The 25,711-nt window shown below is 35.3% G+C and overlaps 1 protein-coding gene across 1 annotated transcript; it reads left to right on the top strand.

The window, feature by feature from the left end:
• The first annotated feature begins 6,966 nt into the window (after positions 1-6,966).
• Positions 6,967-7,920, top strand: LOC141559929 (olfactory receptor 52H1-like). The gene has a single exon (XM_074297587.1). It carries the CDS (start codon positions 6,967-6,969, stop codon positions 7,918-7,920), a length of 954 nt encoding a protein of 317 aa, XP_074153688.1.
• Positions 7,921-25,711: the final 17,791 nt, after the last annotated feature.

Raw genomic sequence — 25,711 nt, 5'->3', positions numbered from 1 at the left:
AGGGAACCCACAAGGATGGTCAAAGATGGTGTCTGTTTATTTCAAGTCCTTTCAGTCCCTAAATACCTTAATACAATTCCATCACTGCACACTGCACAAGTGCTAACTATAAGCACCCTGCTATTAATATGTAAATGCCTCTCTTTAAGGTAAGTATCCCTGCTTCAAGTAGAACGCAGGTAGTCATGCCCCTCATGACTTCTGAGGAAGAGTGAGATGTCCCAAGGGAAGATGAAAGCCAAACCAGATATAGTCATCAGGTTCCCTCTGGGCTGAAGGATTTTATACCTAACCAAGAGTTCCCTCACTGTCTGTGGCTCTCCACAATCTCTTATTCTGTACTTATATAATTGAATTTCTAGAACCATATTTCCCTAAACAACATAAGTTGTCAATGCCTTTTATGATATAAACTCCTTGAAGACCATATTTCTTTTAATATTATATTTTCAGCACTCAGCATATAAAAATCACTAAATAAATGCCTTTTAATTCATTCACTTATTGATTTATTTGTCCTTTTAACATTGTATCATATTGGATTCATTCATTCCATATCCTACTTTTGGTATCTTTTGAATCTTCATTCTACTATCCAATGTGTTAACTCTAGTAAGTGAATGAATATACAGATAAGAATAATCTTCCCAAACAAGCCGTAAAATAATTAAATGGTCTGTCTTATTAAACATTGAATTCTTCTTTTTTAATATTTTAATAGTATTTTATTTTTCCAAATACATGCAAAGATAGTTTTCAACATTCACCTTTGCAAAACCTTGTATTCCAAATTTTTCTCCCTCTTCCTTCTCTAAGATAGCAAGCAATTTGGTTAAATATGTTAAACATGTGCAATTCTTTTAAACATCTTCTAAACAGCATTTCCATATTTATCATGCTGCACAAGAAAGATCAGATCAAAATGGGAAAAACATAAGAAAGAAAATAAAAGCAAACAAGCAAAAACAACCAAAAAAAGAGAAAATACTATGTTTTGATCCATATTCAAACTCCATAGTTCTCTTAGCCATGAGTATAAACACCAGAGACACTGAGTCTCATTGTCATTGATAACACTATCAAGAAGATTACCTAGACTGTCATTAAGGTAAATAAAACACTTGTCTGAAGAGAGAAGAGACAGACTGAAGATGGAGGCAGATGAACCTTTAGCAAATAAAAACAAAAAATAGAAAAAGAATGGTAAAAAGGCTGATGTGGAGAGGATGGTGGTGATGAGAATGAGAGACACTGTTAAAGATCACAGTATAATTAAAAGAGTAGAAACATAAAATGGGGCAACTAGATGGTGTAGTGGATAGAGTATTAGCCCTAGAGTCAGGAGGACCTGAGTTTAAATCCTATCTCAGACACTTATTACTTACTAGTTTTATGATTTTTGGACAAGTCATTTAACTTCAATTGCCTTGCCAGAAAGATATTACTACATATGGGGAAAGACCTAATTGAACTAGAGGAACACCAATTCATCTACGGTGATACTAATAGTACTTGAAAGACACTAAAGGTATGAAGAGATCCTGAGAAGTTTGTGTATGGACTGATGGGGATGAGATGATAATAAGGAGATAAACATCAGGTGAAGTTTTGTGAGTAGAAAGGTAATAATGTAGGGGAAAAAGAAAAAGAAAAGTACAGTATACCACTAAGGATGGGGAGAGAGTGGATGAAATGAAGGGACAGTAAGAGGACTATGGTGGCAATGGTAGTACAGTGAAAGTGATGTAGGTCAAGAAATAGAAGATAGTGATGAAGTTGGAAAGATAAAGAATATTGCGAATGCAGTGATGTGGAGAGACACTGGGAAAATACAGGGAATAAAGGAAAATGTAAATTATAAGAGAGAAAGAAGCATGTGGAGCCAGTAATGGCTATGGGTTTTGGGGAGATAGGGTAATTGATGGTCCCTATTTAGAGGAGCAGTAATATTTGGATACAGGAAGATAAGAAGACAATAATGTAAATAATGGACATATTCAATGAATAATTAATTGATCAATAACAATATCTTGAACATCACATAATCACCAGGTCCCATACATTGTAATTTTGAGGAAGAAAGAATAGAAGTCATTTAATATCTAGATCCATGTGTCCAGACACTTAATGTTCTAGTTAGTAAAGTAACTCCTAACCATGTAAAAAGACAAACAATACTCTGATAGATAAATCTCTGTTATTATTCAAATATCTATTTCCTCCATTTGTGCAAAGTACATATCCCATTTGGTTCTTTTTCAGGCCCTTCCATAAAGCCTCCATAGAACAACTACCTAGCCTAGAAGGAGGGCTTGTTTCCTTTAGGTGTTTGGGTGTCCATTTATTTTTCTATTCTGTCATAAAATATGTGGCCCACATCCTGTTCCAGATATTTATGCAAGAGGTAAAAGAGCCAATTGACTTTCTGAGACAGCACATAGCTGATTCCTAAGAGAGTAGAAAGGAGGGTTAAGGCTGTTTTAGCGCAGTATAAATAGACTAAAGTTAGTCTCTAACACTCTGAGTACTTCTCATTAATAGATAATAGTGGTCCATTTGTGATCTTTCTTTTCTCTGAGTTTCTATTAAAAGTTATAACTGGTCAATGGGAAAGAAGATAGGATAGAAATTCCATTTGGAACTATGGTTGAGCAGTAATTGTGCTAAACCACAGACTAAAAGCAATAAAGCCAATGAGGAAGATGCTCCAAACTAATGAAAGGAGGAAGGACAGTTGAAAATAGTTATGAGATATTTTTTAAACACTTCTATAGAACTTTCCATATTAAAAGGATGCATCTTCACAAGCACCCTGTGAGGAATGAAATATATTACCATGACTTTTTTTTTAGATGAGAAAAAAGATGAGACTAAAGAAATGACTTGAGCTTGATCATTTAAACCTAGCATTAAACAAGCATTCATTAAGCAATTACTATAAGCCCGGAACTCTGCTAAGAAATGGGGATAGAAAGAAAGCCAAAAATATGGTCCCTACTCTGAATGAGCTCATATTCTAACTGGGGAGACAATGTACCAAAAATCATTATACAAAATGTCCACCATATAAATGGGAGGGAATACATATATATATATATATATATACAGATATATATATGTATATATATATATGTGTGTGTATACCTATATATAATAAATATAATGCATATTTTATGTATATAATTTTCAAGTATAAGGTTTCTGAATAGTATATAAATCATCGATCTCTTATTTCTTGATCCTGAATCATTCTCCAAACCTTTGTCCAAATGAAAATGTTCAACATACAAATTGTTTATATTTTGTTTCTATTATGCAAACATCTTTCAAGTTGTAACTTGTGTTGCCAAAAATGTTATTTATATTCAGTGGAACCTATAAAATAAAGAAAAATAAAGTCTTATAGATAACAGCAAACATATCTTGCTAACTTACATCATTCTTAGAGGATTCTTGTAATTTCTCTATGTTTTGACTTTTTCACATGGAGTTTTTATAATCACTAATAAAATTAAATTATTTTTGTAATTTATCATTGTAATAATTATAAAGATTTAATGAATAATTCTAAAATGATATTATTAATGACATTGTTATCCTGGGGATTTAAATTTTGCTGTTGCTGCAAGTTGCTTGAAGAACAAAAGCTTTGGGAATTACTGAGTCATAGAGGAACATTTAATTAGGGGCTTTCAGAAATTCAGAAGGCAATATCTGAGTCACAAGATGGTCCTCTTCTTGGACAGGTCCCTACTTTGTAATGGAAGTCATTTAATCAGGCTGCACTATATTCAATGACCACTAGAGGGTAGCCTCATTAATATACATGCTAACTACCTACCTATAAAAACATGCACATTTATGTATGATTCGTGTTCAACATAAACACACATTTCTCATACCATACACTGTTATTCACTCTATCCAATACATATAAAGTATATAAACTTTGAAGTCCAAATGACATGGCACCTGAACACATGTTCTGCAGTCTTGGGCAGTGACTGAGATAATAACACTTTATTTTTTTTAGTTCTCTTAAGATTTCCTTTTCCGCTATCTGATACAATCAGAATAGTTCAGGGAATTCTGCACCTTCAGCATTGCCCGTTCTTGAGACTAATTGAGTGGAACACCATCTTCTTTCCCAAGGGTGGAAAGAGTTAACAAATCTGCAGGAACCAGGACTCCAGAGACCTTGCTTGCTTTAAGATTTCTCCCTTCTGAGATCCCAGGGAAAGAAATAAAGCATTTTGTCCTTTTGGCTGCAGGTCTTTCTGGCCAGTTTCTAACCCCATTTTCTTCTAGCCAAAGCCCCATGTACATCTCAAAACCAGGGCCTGGTAAGTATTGTCTCCTGGATGATTAAGAGATATAGTCACTGAAAAGAATGATACTGACCTTGAGACCCAGAAGCCTCACCTTAAGTTGCTGAAAGAAATAGGACCAAATCACTCCCTAGTCATTGGAAACACTATTCTCTTGGAAAATATCTCCTTTTCCTTCTTAAGTCAATGCCTATGGAAAGAGAATCTTTTTTTTTAAATTTTTTAAATTTAATTTTAATTTTTGTTTTTGTTTTTGTTTTTGTTTTTTTAAAGAGAATCTAATGAATAGATTTTCAAATAGTGGGAAAGCAGATGAAGGTTAAAGGCTGTGAAGGTCGAGGTTAGAGGTGGATGAGCACAATTGGAGAGTAAGCAAAAGCATAGCAATGGATCCTGTGCTCACAATCTGAATCTATGTGTATGTGTGTAGTATAGGTGTATTTAACATGAACTTTACAAATTATCTCAAAGTTATAATGGCTTTATTAATTGGAACAATATTAAAGTTTTATTTGAATGGCACACATGTAGAAGCCACATGTTTTTATCCTTTTACACTTGGAATCACTTGCCTTTTGACCATTGAAAATGTAGAGTCATTAGATTATACACTAATGACAGGAGTTCATTGGGTGCATATTCTTCTGATATCCATGCTCACTTTTTCATATTTACAAACAGACTAAACTAGGAGTCAAAATAATTTCAACCAAATTCCAAGTCAGCTACTACTTCTTCTAAAGGAAATCACTTAACTTCACTGCATTTTAAAAAGCAAGTAGAATGAGGCTAATCTTCTCTCTATATGCTAGCCTACTATGTATTTAAAGATGGCTTTCATTATTCTCCCTACATATCACACTTATCTTTTTTGGTTCGAAAGTAAGAAGGTGACATTTCCTTATATTGACTCTAAATTTGGGGGACACATTCTACATGGGGTTTGTAAAAATAATTTGTATTTAAGAACAAAATATAGTATTTTAAACTATCATTTGATTTTGCAGAGGTGAACTCTGTAATTCCCATATGGGAAAGATATTTTTATTTCCAAATTCTCTCTCCTCCTTCACTTCCTTACCCTTCCAGAAGGTAAACAATATGACATAATCTGTCTACTTTCTAACAAATTCCATATAAACACTTAATATTTGGACTAAATCCAATAGTTCAATGATCCTCTAATTTGTCCTGTGCTTTCCTAACTACTTATTCATGTAGACTACCTCCTTCCTCTTGGAAATCATTCACTACATATCTTCTTGTATTAAAAATCTTTCCTTCCAGGTCTGTCTCCTTAATCCCAAGTTGCCAGTGATCTTTCCATCCTCAGATTTCTCTAGTGAGCTTTGGTTAGAACATCCTAATTATTGCATTATTGCATTTGGCCGTATTATAATTATTTATGTATATGTTTTAACCCTCTTACTAAATTACAAATTCTTTGAGAGCAGGTACTGTGTGTTTTTCACATGAGATAAAACATAAATGCTATGTATACTTCAAAGTACTCTATAGATAATGCCATTATTTTTCATAAATACATTTATGCTTTCCTCAAAACACATTTATGCTTTCCTCAGCGAATTAGGGGAAAAGATATATTACTTCCATTGTCAGATAAGAGATGGGATTGTTTGAGATTAAGTGTTTTTCAAATGATCATGCTAATCAGTGTCTGAGTTAGTATTGAAGCTCAGTTCTCTTAACTACAAACCCACTCATACTGCCTTTATCTTGGTATTCTCACATATTCTTTAGTATGGCATTTTTTTCACATTGTATAGGTTTATTTAAAAATGAAATCTTGAATTTCACTGACAATGAAGTCCTAAGTAGAATTAATACAACATGTAGGAATTGCAATTCATAGTACAGTGGTAAACATCATCTATCTTGATATTTAAGTAATTAATTTGTCCCCTTTTATGGTTCTGATGAACAAAGCTACCGACACTGTAAAAAGAAGGTACTGAGTAATTTTTTATACCATCCCCAAAGAAATAAATGTTTTTTTTTCCTCTTCATATAATTCCCTTTGTTCTCTCCCTCAGTTCCCCTCATTGGTGGGCTTACACAAACCCTACCCAGTAATATAAATCCTACATAGTGGAAACAAATCAGAAAGTACAAGTCTTATGTGACTGGGACTTAAATGTGAGAGTTCACAAGCTAAGACTATGTAGATTTCTGTAAGTTATTGCTTAACTGCATGCTAGGATCCTGTCCACACACAGATCTTGAATCTAATCTATCCATCAATTTATCGTTAAGCTCCTCCTATCTCTGATGTGATATTATAGCTAATAATACAAAATAATAGTTAAGTGAGGCTTAACAACATTACATAGTAACTTGATCTTTTCTATGAAAAAATGTTTTCCCAGAGCTTAGGTTTGTAAAACCAAGATGAATGCTAAGGGGAGAGCCTGGATTTCCTAGAGTCAGTCAAGAGAATTTATTCAGGTAAGTACTGACTGATTTGGTAAGTGGAATACATATAATTTAGTGGGGTGGGGGAAGGTATCTTTGAGAAAAGGAATAATCATGGAGGATGCTTAGATATGGGAGATTCTCAGTACATGTCAATAATCAGTCATTTATTTGTCCTTAGCACTCAAGAGCCATCAGATCCCAGATGACAATGACCCTATTCAACATGAGCAGCTTCAATTCAGCCCCCTTCACCCTGATGGGCATCCCAGGACTGGAAGAGTTCCACATCTGGATTAGTATCCCTTTCTGTACCATTTACCTTGTGGCCATTGCAGGTAATTCCATCCTGCTGTACCTCATCACCATGGAGCGTAGCTTGCATACACCTATGTTCTACTTTCTTGCTATGTTAGCAGTCACTGACCTTGTTTTATCTACCACATGTGTCCCCAAAACCCTCATCATATTCTGGCGTGGCCCTCAGGAAATTGCCTTTCCCAGCTGCCTGACTCAATTGTTTTTCCTCCACTATAGCTTTGTCCTGGATTCAGCCATCTTGTTGGCAATGGCATTTGACCGCTATGTAGCCATCTGTTCTCCACTGAGATACACAACCATCCTTACCCCTCAAGTCATTGTCAAGATTATGGTGGGCATCTCCTTCAGGAGCTTCTGTGTTTTTGTTCCATGTGTTTTTCTGGTGAAGCGGCTGCCTTTCTGCCGGACACACATTATCCACCACACATATTGCGAGCACATTGGTGTGGCCAGACTTTCTTGCGCTGACATCTCCATTAATATCTGGTATGGTTTTTCTGTGCCAATTATGACTGTGATTTCAGATGTGGTTCTTATTGCCATCTCTTATACACTCATTCTCAAAGCTGTCTTTCGTCTTCCATCTCATGATGCTCGTCAAAAGGCTCTAGGCACTTGTGGCTCCCATGTCTGTGTCATCCTTATGTTCTACATACCAGCCTTCTTCTCTATCCTTGCCCACCGCTTTGGGCATAATGTACCTCTCACCTTCCACATTATGTTTGCCAACCTGTATGTGGTCATCCCACCTGCCCTCAACCCAATTGTTTATGGAGTGAAAACAAAACAGATAAGAGACAAGGTTTTCCTTTTGTTTTCTATGAAGGGCACAGAGTAATATAGAACTGGAGACAGAGTAGGGATTGGGGGAAGCAGATGGGATCTTTGTATTAGAGCTCAAGAATCAATTTGTAATTGGTGAATACAGAATGCATGCTTCTATTCTTTCAGAATTTATAGTGCCACTGATAGGGTAACTTTTTCCATTCTTCTAGATCACAGCTCTTTGGCAACTTAGCAAATAGTCTTTCACAGTTGTTGTGTCTGATTCATTGCTCTGCCACCAACCTGGTGGTTGAATGATAAGCCTGCCTGAAATCACTTAGGCTGACCCTCCGATAGTAATTGTATAATCTATCATCAGAACCATTCTGGTTCTCACTTTCTATGAGCTCCCAGAATATGTACATTGTTGCAAGAACTTTCATGATCCATAAATCAGCTTTATATAATAATGTGGCATCAAAGTAATACTTTAGGGAGCTACCCAAGGAATAGGATAGGAATAAAAATAGAACATGTGATTTTAAAATTATAGATGTCCTGTAAAGTATTCATGAAAGACATCAATTCTATCTGCCTTAGTGAGAAATAAGACAACAGCGAGGTAAAGGGTTTATTTAGTTCACACAATTGGTAGCAGCATGGAGAGATCACAAAGACTCAGAAAGATGAATTTATCTAACTGTGTGGTTATAGAGTACCACCTAATTTCTCTGTGTTATTTTTCCCCTCCTTAAAGTGATGTACTCTGCACTTCATAGCCTAAAAGGCTCCTTTTAACTTTCAAATACACCATATACATGGCTCTGGTGTCTATGTGTAGAAACCAGGAATTCAGTGAAGACCTGGATATTTCTTCTATCATCAATAGCAAAAGTTTTAGTACTGGACTGTTAGAGGAAATCCAGTTGAAGGTATTGACTTAATATAACATGCTATAGGAGACTTAATTTATTTGGCCATTACAATAAGGTAAATATTTTATATAATTCCTGTCACCACAATGACACAAATATAATTGTTGTTTGTTCTTAATTTCAAAGAGGACCAATGACATCACAAAATGATGCTTTGACTTGCATATGAATTGGATTTAAGTAAGGTAGAATTGCATACAGTTGCCAGCCTCACTCTTCCAGAATCATCAAAGTCCGGTGGTAAAGCAAAATGTCATGATGATTGGTGATAACCTGGTATTCAATGGATGACTCTCATGTCTATAAGGCCTGACCAAGCTCTCAGAATTCTGTAGTACCTATTTAAGTGTGGTTGTTGGAATGAATTGTTTTCACTCCCTATTCTATTGGGGAAAATCTTTATAGGCTTGGAATAGAAATTCCCTAACTCACTATAATACCATTTGGAAAATAAGAGAGATATATCTAGGCTTAGAACTATGTTTTTATTTATATATCCCCCATATTATACTTGTGAAATGATTTTTAAAATCCAAATATGTGACTTTTTATTTGATCTTATCAAATCTAATAACATTATATTTGACTCAATCTTCTAGCTTATTAACATATTTTAGAATATTGATTCTGCCTGCTATACTAGCTATCTCTCTCACTTTTGTTTCATTTGAAATTTTGGATAAAGATGCATCCATAATATCTTTATATAATTCAATGATTTAAAATAAAAATTTAAACCACACAGGACTGCTCACAGATCCCTGGTTGACTCCACTAGAGACTTACATAAGGTTGACAAACCTCCTTGAATGACTTACTCTTTGCATTCATCCATTCAATCAATCCATTATATAGGCCAGACCCATCCCTCTTATTTATAAAGACAGCATGAGAGAGAAGGTTAAAATGCTTGGCTGAAATCTAGGTAAATATATCAATGGCATTTTTGTGTTCTATTATTCTATTAGCCATGTCATAAGAGGAATCATAGTTGATTTGTCATCACATGTCCTTGATATACTTGATTTGAACCAATACTGTTTTCATCATGTTATCTTAACTCTCACTACTTTATTCTCTACTTATCAGTTTCTCTCTGACATACAACAACATATCATAGCAAAAATTTCTATTTGAAGGGAAATGTACAAAGTGACTTGGGTGTAAATCAGAATTCACTTTTGTACTTGACTTTTTCTGAGAGATAAAAAGAATGACACTTTTCATTACATCTCCTTATCAAAGTATATAAGATTTTTACTCTGAGATCTTGGTCTAAATTATCTCCTCTTCTTATTAACTATATAACCTAATTTCACACAGCCTCCATTCATCAGTAAAATAAGGAAGGTGAGTTAGATGATCTCTAAACTGATTTTGGCTATCCAGTTGCAAATCTATGCATTCTATGAGTGGATAACAATTGCCTAGTACAGAATACTTTGCTTTTAAAGTCCAACAAGAATATTCATTTTAACCATTTACAAAGACTCATTCTAGAAGATAGAACTATTATAAGGGATAGGGAGTGAGATGAAGTGAAGCAGTGTTGGGGAATGCTTTTTCTTTGCTAAAACTTTATGGGGTACTCTCTCTTATTACATTAATCTTCTTTGAAAATAAAATCTTCTGGATTAACGAATTGGGCTTACAACTTAAAAGGCTAGAAAAAGACCAAATTATAAACCCCCAACCAAAAATTAAACTCGAAATACAAAAATTAAAAGGAGAAATCAATAAAATTGAAAGTAAAAAAACTATTGAATTAATAAATAAAACCAAGAGTTGGTTTTATGAAAAAGCCAATAAAATAGATAAACCTTTGGTAAATTTGATCAAAAAAAAGAAAGAGGAAAATCAAATTGATAGTCTTACAAATGAAAAGGGGGATCTTTCCACCAATGAAGAGGAAATTAGAGAAATAATAAGGAGTTACTTTGCCCAACTTTATGCCAATAAATTTGATAACTTAAGTGAAATGGATGACTTTCTCCAAAAATATAGGCTTCCTAGATTAACAGAGGAGGAGATAAATTGCTTAAATAGTCCCATTTCAGAAAAAGAAATAGAACAAGCTATTAATCAACTCCCCAGGAAAAAATCCCCAGGGCCAGATGGATTCACATGTGAATTCTACCAAACATTTAAAGAACAATTAGCCCCAATGTTATATAAATTATTTGAAAAAATAGGGGATGAAGGAGTCCTACCAAACTCCTTTTATGACACAGACATGGTACTGATACCTAAACCTGGTAGATCGAAAACTGAGAAAGAAAATTATAGACCAATCTCCTTAATGAATATTGATGCTAAAATCTTAAATAAGATATTAGCAAAAAGACTTCAGAAAATCATCTCCAAGATAATACACTATGATCAAGTAGGATTTATTCCAGGAATGCAGGGCTGGTTTAATATTAGGAAAACTATTAATATAATTGACCATATTAATAATCAAATTAATAAGAACCATATGATCATCTCAATAGATGCAGAAAAAGCATTTGACAAAATCCAACATCCATTCCTACTAAAAACTCTTGAGAGTATAGGAATAAATGGATTATTCCTTAGAATAATCAGGAGTATATATTTAAGACCGTCAGTAAGCATAATATGCAATAGAAATAAACTGCAACCTTTCCCAGTAAGATCAGGAGTGAAACAAGGTTGCCCACTATCACCATTACTATTCAATATAGTACTAGAAACGCTAGCCTCGGCAATAAGAGCCGAGAAAGAGATTCAAGGAATTAGAGTAGGAAATGAGGAAAACAAACTATCACTTTTTGCAGATGACATGATGGTATACTTAGAGAACCCCAAAGACTCTGCTAAAAAGCTACTAGAAATAATTCAAAATTTCAGCAAAGTGGCAGGATACAAAATAAATCCACATAAATCCTCGGCATTTTTATATATCACTAACAAAATGCAACAGCAAGAGATACAAAGAGAAATTCCATTCCAAACAAATGTTGAGAGTATAAAATATTTGGGAATCCATCTACCAAAGAAAAGTCAGGAATTATATGAGAAAAATTACAAAACACTTGCCACAAAAATAAAATCAGATTTAAATAATTGGAAAGACATTCAGTGCTCTTGGATAGGCTGAGCGAATATAATAAAGATGACAATACTCCCCAAACTAATCTATTTATTTAGTGCTATACCAATCAGACTCCCAAGAAACTATTTTAATGACCTAGAAAAAATAACAACAAAATTCATATGGAAGAATAAAAGGTCAAGAATTGCAAGGGAACTAATGAAAAAAAAACTCAGAGGAAGGTGGTCTAAGTGTACCTGATCTAAAGCTATATTATATAGCAGCAGTCACCAAAACCATTTGGTATTGGCTAAGAAATAGACCGGTAGATCAGTGGAACAGATTAGATACAAAGGACAAAAAAGGGTACATCTATAGCAATCTAATCTTTGACAAACCCAAAGATTCCAACATTAGGGATAAAAATTCATTATTCGGAAAAAACTGTTGGGAAAACTGGAAATTAGTATGGCAGAAATTAGATATGGATCCACACTTAACACCATATACCAAGATAAGATCAAAATGGGTCCATGATTTAGGCATAAAGAGGGAGATAATAAATAGATTAGAGGAACAGAGGATAATCTACCTCTCAGACTTGTGGAGGAGGAAGGAATTTATGACCAGAGGAGAACTAGAGATCATTATTGATCACAAAATAGAAGATTTTGATTACATCAAACTAAAAAGTTTCTGTACAAATAATACTAATGCAAACAAGATTAGAAGGGAAGTAACAAATTGGGAAAATATTTTTAAAAACAAAGGTTCTGACAAAGGTCTCATTTCCAAAATATATAGAGAACTGACCCTAATTTATAAGAAACCGAACCATTCTCCAATTGATAAATGGTCAAAGGATATGAACAGACAATTCTCAGAGGAAGAAATTGAAACTATATCCACTCACATGAAAGAGTGTTCCAAATCACTACTGATCAGAGAAATGCAAATTAAGACCACTCTGAGATACCACTACACACCTGTCAGATTGGCTAAGATGACAGGAACAAATAATGACAAATGTTGGAGGGGATGTGGGGAAACTGGGACACTAATACATTGCTGGTGGAGTTGTGAAAGAATCCAGCCATTCTGGAGAGCAATCTGGAATTATGCCCAAAAAGTTATCAAACTGTGCATACCCTTTGACCCAGCAGCGCTACTACTGGGATTATATCCCAAAGAAATACTAAAGAGCGGAAAGAGACATATATGTGCCAAAATGTTTGTGGCAGCTCTTTTTGTTGTAGCTAGAAACTGGAGGATGAATGGATGTCCATCAGTTGGAGAATGGTTAGGTAAATTGTGGTATATGAAGGTTATGGAATATTATTGCTCGGTAAGAAATGACCAGCAGGAGGAATATAGAGAGGCCTGGAGAGACTTAAATCAACTGATGCTGAGTGAAATGAGCAGAACCAGAAGATCACTGTACACTTCAACAACAATACTGTATGAGGATGTATTCTGATGGAAGTGGAAATCTTCAACATAAAGAAGATCCAACTCACTTCCAGTTGATCAATGATGGACAGAGGTAGCTGCACCCAGAGAAGAAACACTGGGAGGGGAATGAAAATTGTTAGCACTAATATCTGTCTGCCCAGGTTGCATGTACCTTCGGATTCTAATGTTTATTGTGCAACAAGAAAATGATATTCGCACACATGTATTGTACCTAGACTATATTGTAACACATGTAAAATGTATGGTATTGCCTGTCGTCGGGGGGAGGGAATAGAGGGAGGGGGGGTAAATTGGAAAAATGAATACAAGGGATAATATTATAAAATATATATATATATATAATAAAAAAAATACTCATGAAAAAAAAAAAAAAAAAAGAAAATAAAATCTTCTGGAATCCATTTACAATAAATGACAAGCCTCATTTATTAATCAACTCTGGATTTAATATGGACCTATGTTTTAATTAGTGATATTCATTATTATAATTTATTATTATTATTTTATTTTGTATTATTATGCAGAATTAAAGTAAAAATAGTAATTATGTTATACAAATAATGGGAAGAGGAAGAGGTATTAGAGGAGGGAGGTGGGCTCCTGCTTGTGAAAATCTACTCATATATATTAAAAAGAGTATAGCACCCTCCAAAATCCAAAATAGTAAGGAACCTACAAAAATCCATAAAGAAATAAGGGGAGAGGGATGAGCAGATGGGGAATCAAAGGGTATGGGAAGAAGACAAAGGAGGAATCAATGGGTTGGGGGAAGGTTAAGTAAGACCAAGGCAATTTAGAATCAGAATTAAAGCAAAAAATCAGCAGGAGGTCTTCCAGGCAAGATGGCGGCGTGGAGGCAGACAGCTGCTTGAGCTCTGTGTTTTCTCTCTGGACTTTCTTCATGACCAGCCTCAGAGTTAATGCTTGACCAGAAAAGAAACCCACAAATAATCACCAAGAGAAGACATCCTTGAAATTCACCAGAGAAGGTCTGTGTTTGTTCGGGGGAGGGTCAAACAGACTGGGCGCAGACTGAGGGCAGGCAAGCCAGAGTGAGACAGGCAGCTCACACAGCTCAGACCAGAGGGGGAGGGGTACGATCTCTGCCGTTTCCCCAGTGTGGATACTCCGTCTTGGTAGCAAGCCAGGAGCAGCAGAGAGGGTGTAAACACCGGAGGTGAAGATTTAATAAAGATTAAAACCCAGGAAAGCTAGCATCTCTCAGAACCGGCCACCCCCCAACCCCCACCTGGAGTGACTCAGTATGTTCTCAGAGCCTCAGAGCACAGAGGCAGCACAGCCATCTCTCTTCTGTTAGTGGCTCTCTGCTGCCCTACCCCCAGTCTGTAGAGGAAGCCCATTAACACCATCCAGCCCCATCCCCCCAGAAACAGACCAGTTGTTTCTCTTGTCAGTTTGTTTTCTTCTATTCCACTCTTGACAAAATGAACAAAAAATTCAAAAGGGCTCTAACCATTGACAGCTTTTGTATGGAGAGAGAGCAGACTTCAAATACTGAGGAGACTAAAAACATACTGTCCCCAGAGGAATCCCCTAAGGAGGATATGATCTGCTCCTCAATACAAAAGAATCTCATCTAAGAAATCAAAAAGGCTCTCACAAGAGAGCTGGAAGAGAAATGGGAAAAGGAAAGGGAAGCTTGGCAAGAGAGCCTGGAGAAGTCATCCCACTCATTCAAAGACAGAGTGGATAAAGAAATCAAATCATTGAGAAACAAGATTAGTGAGCTGGAAAAGATAAACAACTCCAAGGAAAACAGGATTAGTGAGCTGGATAAAGAAATCAGCTCTCTAAAAAATAAAATGGATAAAATGGAAAAAAAATTCCATAGAAGATAAAAACACAATTGGACAATTACAAAAAGATATAAAAAAAGTGAGTAAAGAAAATACATCATTGAAAATTAGACTCGAACAAGTAGAAATGAATGACTCAAGGAGAAACCAAGAGGTAGTCAAGCAAAACCAGAGAAATGAAACAATTGAAAAGAATGACAAGTACCTTATTAGAAAGACAACAGACCTGGAAAACAGATCCAGGAGAGACAATTTGAGAATAATTGGACTCCCTGAAAAATGTGAGGAAAAAAAGAGCTTGGACTCTATTTTTGAGGAAATTATCAAAAAGAACTGCCCAGATGTTTTGGAAACAGAGGGTAAAATAGACATTGAAAATATTCACCAATTGCCTTCTGAAAGGGACCCTAAAATCAAAATGCCAAGAAATATAGTGGCCAAGTTCAAGAACCATCAGACAAAGGAAAAGATATTGGAAACTGCTAGAAAAAAGCAATTCAGATATGGAGGATCCACAATAAGGATAACCCAGGATCTAGCAGCATCCACATTAAAATAACGAAGGGCCTGGAACATGATATTCCGAAAGGCTAAGGAACTTGGTATGCAGCCAAGAATAACGTACCCAGCAAGAATGAGCATCATTTTCCAGGGAAGAAGATGGACATTTAACGAAATAAATGAATTCCATCTATTCTTGATAAAAAAACCAGACCTACATAAAATGTTTGATCTTCAAATACAGAACTCAAGAGATTTCTAAAAAGGTAAAAAGAAATCTTGAGAACTATACTTCTGCCATAAAAATATGTAAAGAACATATGTATAATTTATCCTAGAAACTAGAGGTAGAAAGGAAATTATATCATAAAAAAGTGTAAAGTGGTGGTACTACATCTCATGAAGAGACAAAGGTAACCTATTATATCTGAGAGAAAGAAAGGAGGAAGATGAACATAGTGTGTATCAATAGACATATTCGATTTATGGTGAAACTTCTTCCACTTCATTGAAAAGTGAGAGGGAAGGAGTAAGCTAAGGGGAAGGGAATACAGAAATTGTGAGGAAAAGGGGTAAAATAAGGGGAGGAACTTTAAGGTGAGGGAGGGATACTAAAAAGGGAGGGCTGTGAAAAGCAAGTGGTGTTCACAAGTTTAATACTGGGTAGTTAATTACTGGGGTAAAAGGGAAGGAAAGGGGAAAAGCATAAGCAGGGGTTAACAGGATGGCAAGCAATACAGAATTAGTCATTCTAACCATAAATGTGAATGGGGCAAACTCCCTCATAAAGAGGAAGCAGTTAGCAGACTGGATTAAAAGTCAGAATCCTACTATATGTTGTTTACAGGAAACACACCTGAAACAGGGTGATACATTCAACCTAAAAGTAAAAGGGTAGAGCAGAATCTACTATGCTTCAGGCAAAGCCAAAAAAGCAAGGGTAGCCATCCTCATCTCAGATCAAGCAAAAACAAAAATTGATATAATTAAAAGAGATAAGGAAGGGCATTATATCCTGCTAAAGGGTAGCATCAATAATGAAGCAGTATCAATATTAAACATATATGCACCAAGTGGTGCAGCATCTAAATTCTTAAAAGAGAAATTAAGAGAGTTGCAAGAAGAAATAGACAGCAAAACTATAATAGTGGGAGATCTCAACCTTGCACTCTCAGAATTAGATAAATCAAACCACAAAATAAATAAGAAAGAAGTCAAAGAGGTAACTAGAATACTAGAAAAGTTTGATATGATAGATCTTTGGCGAAAGCTAAATGGAGACAGAAAGGAGTATACTTTCTTCTCAGCAGTTCATGGAACCTACACAAAAATTGATCATATACTAGGACATAAAAACCTTAAAATCAAATGCAATAAGGCAGAAATAATAAATGCATCCTTTTCAGACCACAATTCAATCAAAATTACATTTAACAAAAAGTCAGGGGAAAATAGACCAAAAAATAATTGGAAACTAAATAATTTTATACTAAAGAATGATTGGGTAAAACTGCAAATCATAGACATAATTAATAACTTCACCCAAGAAAATGACAATAATGAGACATCAACCAAAATGTGTGGGATACAGCCAAAGCAGTAATAAGGGGAAGTTTTATATCTCTACAGGCCTACTTGCATAAAATAGAGAAAGAGAGGGCCAACGAATTGGCTTACAACTAAAATTACTAGAAAAGGAACAAATTAAAAACCTCTAGACAAACACAAAACTTGAAATCCTAAAAATAAAAGGTGAGATTAATAAAATTGAAAGTAAAAAAAAAAAACTATTGAATTAATTAATAAAACTAAGAGTTGGTTCTATGACAAAACCAACAAAATAGACAAACCCTTAGTAAACCTGATTAAAAAAAGGAAAGAGAAAAAGCAAATTGTTAGTCTTGTAAATGAAAAGGGAGAACTCACCACTAATGAAGAGGAAATTAGAACAATAGTTAGGAGCTACTTTGCTCAACTTTATGCCAATCAATTCGATAACTTAAATGAAATGGAAAAATACCTTCAAAAATATAGCTTGCCCAGATTAACAGAGGAAGAAGTAAGTAGCCTAAATAGTCCCATCTCAGAAAAAGAAATAGAACAAGCTATTAACCAACTTCCTGAGAAAAAATCCCCAGGACCAGATGGATTTACATGTGAATTCTACCAAACATTTAAAGAACAACTAACTCCAATGCTATATAAACTATTTGAAAAAATAGGGATTGAAGGAATCCTACCAAATTCCTTTTATGAGACAGACATGGTACTGATACCTAAACTAGGTCGATCGAAAACTGAGAAAGAAAACTATAGACCAATTTCCTTAATGAACATTGATGCTAAAATCTTAAATAAGATATTAGCAAAAAGACTTCAAAAAATCATCCCCAGAATAATACACTATGACCAAGTGGGATTTATACCAGGAATGCAGGGCTGGTTTAATATTAGGAAAACAATTAGTATAATTGACCATATTAATAATCAAATTAATAAAAAACATATGATCATCTCAATAGATGCAGAAAAAGCATTTGATAAAATCCAACATCCATTCCTACTAAAAATGCTTGAGAGTATAGGAATAAATGGACTATTCCTTAAAATAATAAGGAGCATATATTTAAAACCTTCAGTAAACATCATATGTAATGGTGATAAACTAGAACGTTTCCCTGTAAGATCAGGAGTGAAACAAGGTTGCCCACTATCACCATTACTATTCAATATAGTACTAGAAACTCTAGCCTCGGCAATAAGAGCCGAGAAGAGATTCAAGGAATTAGAGTAGGAAAAGAGGAAATCAAATTATCACTCTTTGCAGATGATATGATGGTATACTTAGAGAACCCCAAAGACTCTGCTAAAAAGCTATTAGAAATAATTCAGAGTTTTAGCAAAATTGCAGGATACAAAATAAATCCACATAAATCCTCAGCATTTTTATACATTACCAATACAATCCAACAGCAAGAGATACAAAGGGAAATTCCATTCAAAATAATGGTTGATAGTATAAAATATTTGGGAATATATCTACCAAAGGAGAGTCAGGAATTATATGAGCAAAATTACAAAACACCTGCCACAAAAATAAAGTCAGATTTAAATAATTGGAAAGACATTCAGTGCTCTTGGATAGGCCGAGTGAACATAATCAAGATGACAATACTCCCTAAACTAATCTATTTATTTAGTGCTATACCAATCAGACTCCCAAGAAACTATTTTAATGACCTAGAAAAAATAACAAGAGAATTCATATGGAAGAACAAAAGGTCGAGAATTTCAAGGGAAGTAATGAAAAAAAAAATTAATTGAAGGTGGTCTAGCTGTACCTGATCTAGAACTGTATTATAAAGCAACAGTCACCAAAACCATTTGGTATTAGCTAAGAAATAGACTAGTTGATCAGTGGCATAGGTTAGGTTCACAGGGCAAGATAGTGAATAAAATTAGCAATCTAGTGTTTGAGAAACCCAAAGATCCCAAATCTTGGGATAAGAATACATTATTGACAAAAACTGCTGGGAAAACTGGAAATTAGTATGGCAGAACCTGGGCATGGACCCACATTTAATACCACATAGTAAGATAAGATCAAAATGGGTCCAAGATTTAGGCATAAGGAACGAAATCATAAATAAATTGGAGGAACATGGGATGGTTTTCCTCTCAGACTTGTGGAGGAGGAAGGAGTTTGTGTCCAAAGGAGAACTAGAGACCATTATTGATCACAAAATAGAACATTTTGATTACGCCAAATTAAAAAGTTTCTGCACAAACAAAAATAATGCAAACAAGATTAGAAGGGAAGTAACAAATTGGGAAAACATTTTTACAGTTAAAGGTTCTGATAAAGGCCTCATCTCCAAAATATACAGAGAATTGACTTTAATTTATAAGAAATCAAGCCATTCTCCAATTTGATAAATGGTCAAAGGATATGAACAGACAATTTTCAGATGATGAAAATAAAACTATTTCCACTCATATGAAAGAGTGTTCCAAATCACTATTGATCAGAGAAATGCAAATTAAGACAACTCTGAGATATCATTACACACCTGTCAGATTGGCTAAGATGACAGGAACTAATAACGATGAATTGGAGGGGCTGTGGGAAAACTGGGACACTGATGCATTGTTGGTGGAGTTGTGAAAGAATCCAACCATTCTGGAGAGCAATCTGGAATTATGCCCCAAAAGTTATCAAAATGTGCATACCCTTTGACCCAGCAGTGCTACTACTGGGCTTATATCCCAAGGAAATACTAAAGAAGGGAAAGGGACCTGTATGTGCCAAAATGTTTGTGGCAGCCCTTTTTTTAGTGGCTAGAAACTGGAAAATGAATGGATGCCCATCAACTGGAGAATGGTTGGGTAAATTATGGTATATGAATGTTATGGAATATTATTGTTCTGTAAGAAATGACCAACTGGAGGAATACAGACAGACTTGCAAAGACATATCAACTGAAGCTGAGTGAAATGAGTAGAACTAAGGGATCATTATACACATCAACAATGATACTGTACCAGGATGTATTCTGATGGAAGTGGATATCTTCAACATAGAGAAGAGCTAATCCAATTCCAATTGATCAATGATGGACAGAATCAGCTACACCCACAAAAGGAACACTGGGAAATGAGTGTAAACTGAGAGCATTGTTTTTTTGGGGTTTTTTTGGTTTTTGTTTGTTTTTGTTTTTGTTTTGTTTTGTTTTGTTTTGTTTTGTTTCTCTTCCCAGATTATTTTTACCTTGGGAATACAATCCTTCCTTTGCAACAACAACAACAACAAAATTCGGTTCTGCACATATATATTGTACCTAGGATATACTATAAGATATTTAATATGTATGGGAATGCCTGCCATCTAGGGGAGGGGGTGGAGGGAAGGAAGGGAAAAACTCGGAACAGAAGGGAGTACAAGGGATAATGATGTAAAAAAAACATTACCTATGCATATGTACTTGTTAGGATTACTAGATGAGAACTCAGGTTGTCTGGACAATTACAAGGTGAGAACTCAGGTTGACTTGACAGTTCTCTGGCTCAGATTCTAAGAGGAGCAAGCTCATTGGTTGGAGTACTTCTTTCCAGAAGCCCTTGCATTATCCCACACCCATTCTCTGGGAGGATAAAAAGAGGCAACAGTGAGCCTGGAGAAGCAGTCTGGACTGGGGAAGGACAAGAGCTGGAGGAGATTTAGAGCCAGGATTCAGGAAGAAGAAGAGGCTGGCTGGAGGCTCCAGAAGCCTCCCAAGAAACCTGCTCATAGAGGAAAAGATTATACAGAAAAGAAACCTTCTCCCAGAGAAGGATTACAACTGAGAGACGATCAAAACTTTACATTTACTGTCAAAGAAAATGTTACAATTATAAAAATTAATTTTAAAAATTCAAAAAAGTCAGCAGGAATAGAAAAGGTATGTGTGTGTATACATCTACATAACTTTACATGAATGTATCCTTTCTTAACTATAGCCTGCTTAGGGGTGAGGTGGGGATGAAAGGGGCAAAAAAGAATAAAGAAGATGCACTGCAGAGGACAAAAGAATAACTTACAAGGAAATAAAAAACAGATGAACCAAGTTATTGTACCTTGGTATCATAACAAAGTGGTCATCCAGTATTTGAATAAAAGCAGGCTCCAAGAAAGGAGACATGACTGAAGGAGACAATAAAAGATTTGGACTTAATACCTGGCTACAATTGTGGTGATTACTGAACTGAAAGAAGGCTGCCTCCAGAGACCCCCAGAGAACATTACATTTTAGAGAGAACACTACACAATAGTATGTAGGGAATGTTAGTTTTATAATGTACATTTTGTAAATGAGAAAAAATGAAGCCTATACTTTTGAAGTGACTATATGGATCAGACATGTGGAGACAATGAGAAGATAAGGAAAACAAAAAGTCAGGAAATGGGTTGTTGTAAACAACTGAAAAGAAAGAGCATGTAGAAACTTTATTAGAACCTGGAAATCTCTGTTTATTAAACTGTTTCTGTAAGACAAATTATCTTCATAATGAGATGGTGAGATAGTGTTATGGGCCAGAACTCTGAACTTGAAAGAAAGGATTCCTACAATGTACTAAGTCATTAGAATTGATAGAGACAATAGTTATCTAATTTAGCATAGTGCAGTATGATTGATTTAATCCTACAAAGAGATATTATGGTCCAGAACTTGAAACAAGGTAACAAGTTGAATTGAGGAGACAATGGTTAAATCTAGTTTAGCATTGATTTAATCCTACAACAAATAATGGTTTACTAATGGTTTAATGATTGGTGTATACTCAGTGTGAAATATATAAGCTAGAAGCTCTCAGAGCCAGGAGAGACAAGCACACTAGAAGCTCTTGGAGGTTGAGACAGATTTATTCCATCATCCACTTTTGTGCTGGCTGGAGGCTGAAGCACAAACCCTTGGATTCAGAGGGCAGAGAAGGAGGCAGGAGCTCAAGCTCTTGGAGCCAAGGAGAGAGATAGGCCTCTAAGAAAGCTAAGCAGGCTCTAAGAAAGGAGACATGACTGAAGGAGACAATAAAAGATTTGGACTTAATACCTGGCTACAATTGTGGTGATTACTGAACTGAAAGAAGGCTGCCTCCAGAGACCCCCAGAGAACATTACATTTTAGAGAGAACACTACACAATAGTATGTAGGGAATGTTAGTTTTATAATGTACATTTTGTAAATGAGAAAAAATGAAGCCTATACTTTTGAAGTGACTATAGAACAAGTCCCATAACTGAAGAATAATAACAATAATAGAATGATGGTATGGTTTCTTTGAGGTTTGGAAAATGCTTTCATATATTAGTTCATTTGACCTTCATGACAATTCTGTGAAGTTATATTATTCAATCTCTTTTGCATATAGGGAAACTGAGCCACGGAGAGGTTAAATGACTTTTCAGTCATTCAGTTTATATCTGAGGTAGGATTAAAAATCAGTTTAAAAAAATAAAATATTTTTTTTTAAATTTAGTTTTTCCTAATCTCAAGAGCAACACTCTATTCTCTGTGCCACCTAGCTTCCATGGTAGCTAACCATCTTTTTGTTTGTAAATCTGGGGCTTCTGATTCATCCCAGTCTCCCTCATACCACATTAGGTTTCCTCTGTGTCAGCTGAGCTGAGACTTGTGACCATATAGATACTTGTTACTGGTCCCTCTTCTTAGTAACATTTACCAGCATGGCAGCTTGATCTCTGGGTTCAGGTTGGGAAAACTGGTCTCTTTCCATATTGAACACTTATATGGCAAATATTTTTTTCCTCTGGGACAATAAGCTTGAATGTATTTGAAACACTATATGTTTATGTTGGTAATGATTAAAAAACATTAGGGTCGATAAACAATTTTTGGCATTCAGGCAGTTATTTCATCGAAGTCTGACTGCTTCTGACTGAGCACACAACATATTCCTGCAATTCCTCTGCAACATGTCATCAAATAGCATGTATTATTCATCTCTCAACAAGTCATCAAATTTTTTCTAGACCATAATAAAGGTTCTACATTTAAGCACAAACTTATTCCCAATGAATGGACAGACCCAATGTTATGCTTCTTTTCCAAGATGTTGACTTTTTTCATAATTCATAATTGGGGCAAAGCTCCCACTACTTTTTCCAATTTTTCTTCCATCTCTATCATCTGATTTCTAAAATTCTTTTTGATCTCTCTCAAGAGATCTCAAGAGAACCCTTTGAACATAAAATCAATTCTTATTCCCTTTCTAGCCTTCACATGTAGGCATTTTTCTGTGCTCTTCTCTATTTGTGTTTTGATCTTCCCTATCACCATTGTAGTTTTCTATACTCAAAGCTCTTTTTAATTTTTTGCTCATTTTTCAAAGTTGTGCTCTGTGATGTCCGGGCTAGCTTTCTGGATGATCTCTGGACAGGCCTTAGTGTTAGCAGGAGAGTACCACAAGGTCAGGGATAAAGTCTGGAATCTAGAGTCAGTGAGTCTGAAATAGAGCTTGAACACACTCACTCTCATACTCTCCTTCACTCATTCTCTGTCTCTCTCCAGTCCTCTCAGCCCTTACATACCCCAGTACAATTACATCACTATAGCACACTGAGCATGCGCCAACTGTAGAATCAGTACATCACCACACTAAGTACTAAGTATATGTGAACTAGAGAACCATTATCTCATCAGTCACACTGAGTAAACACCCTGCTGTAAGTATCCTTGTTTCAAGTATACTTTTCTCAGAATTCTGTCCTCTATATCTCCTTCTTTCTTTTGTTTTAGAACACAGGTGGTCATGCCCTCCTGACTTCTCAGGAAGGGAGGTGGGCATCAAAGGGAAATGGGGAGTGAAACCAGATATTGTTTGTGGGTTTTCTCTGGGCTGAAGGGTCATACTTGAAACAGTTATACATAAATCGTTCAGCAGGGGAGGTATTACACAAGCACATAGAAATATAACACAGGTTAGTAGTGATATAACAAACAATATGAATGAACATGAGGATATACATGTTCATAAATCCTAGAAGGAGGGTATATAAATATCATTCATACATACAACTCTTTCAGCAGCCAAAAGGTAGTCTAAAACTAATCTATTGTCCATTGCTTCATGTGTGAGGGAATCCAATGATTCTGCAGGTTTTGAAGACCTGCAACAGTCTCATTGAAAATTTTTGATGTTCATGAGTCAATTGCCATACACATTGGGTTAACAGTCATGCTTTTTCAATGGCACATGTAGTCAGAGATGGAGCCACCAGATGTTTCATGGGTCTTCTCCCTCTCTCCAAAGGACAAGGCAGATATGGCTCGCTGGCACTCATCTGATTCCTTCTCCATCTGTAGAGATACAAGCAAACTCTCTCCCCCGAGCAGTAAACTTGTTTGGTCCCTTCTATTCACCACTTTCTGGATCTCTCCACACACATCACCTGGCTATTATCTAAAGATAGTGGAGCTGCTCTCACTGGACACTGCCCTTCCATCAGGTTATAAAACCTGTTTGCTAGACCCAGTGAATCTTTATCAAAATAATAATAATAATAATAATAATAATAATAATAATAATAATAATAATAATAATAATAATAATAGAATAAAGAGCTACATTTAAAAGTTTTCTAGGGTTACCTGTGGTTCCCCCCCTTTTTTTGTTTTTGGAGGAACATCTTGATGTCTCTGTTTCTTTTTTCTACTATTGACTGCACTTGAGAATTAAAAGGTATGCTAGTGGTGTGTAAAATATGATATTGTGCACAAAAGTTTGCAAAATGTTTAGAAGTATATGCAGGTCCATTATCTATTTTTATTGCTTGTGGCATACCCATAATTACAAAAGCTTGTATAAGGAATTCAGTGACCACTCAGGCAGTCTCTTTTGCTCGTGGTATTGCAAAAATAAATCCTGAATAGGTGCCTACAATAACATGGATAAAATACAGATGACCAAAAGATTTATAATGGGTCACATCCATTTGCCAAATTTCAATGGGTCTCAAACCACTAGGGTTCTTCCCTGGAGGGAGCATAGAGCATAGTAGTATGGAAAAGAAGGCAAGCTGTATAGGTTTTTACTATGCTTCTAGTTTCCTCTTTTGTTATCCCAAATTGCAAATGTAAAGCTTCAGCAGCCTGATATTTAGAATGAGATTCTTAGGCTACCTGATATAAAGGAGTATTGGTAAACATGATTAGAAAACTATCGATAGAAAATAGATAGAAAACTGTCTTTGAATTTCCATAAAAAATAGGACCTGAAAGTCCACTAGGAGAGTGAACATGAAAGCTATAAATCTTACCTTGACACATTTTTACTTGCTCTTGAAATTCCTTAAAGAGCTGGTATATATTAGAAACTACAAATTTTATTTCGGCTGTTGCAATTCTTTGTACCACGCCTACTGAATAAGCTGAATCAGATTTTATATTTACATCTCCTGGATAATAAGTAAAAGCTAGCATGACTTTATACAATTCATTCTGGTGAGTGGACTGAAAAAGACTTCTGACTACTCTCTTTATAGTTAAGTCATGAGAGTATACAACACCAATGTTATGTTTGGATGCA

Source organism: Sminthopsis crassicaudata, chromosome 3 (genome assembly GCF_048593235.1).
Source record: "Sminthopsis crassicaudata isolate SCR6 chromosome 3, ASM4859323v1, whole genome shotgun sequence".
Classification (NCBI taxonomy): domain Eukaryota; kingdom Metazoa; phylum Chordata; class Mammalia; order Dasyuromorphia; family Dasyuridae; genus Sminthopsis; species Sminthopsis crassicaudata.
This window is presented reverse-complemented; position numbering and strand designations above follow the sequence as displayed.

Excerpts from the sequence above, each read along its gene's own strand:
- LOC141559929 (XM_074297587.1), top strand. The coding sequence starts at position 6,967 with ATGACAATGACCCTATTCAACATGAGCAGCTTCAATTCAGCCCCCTTC.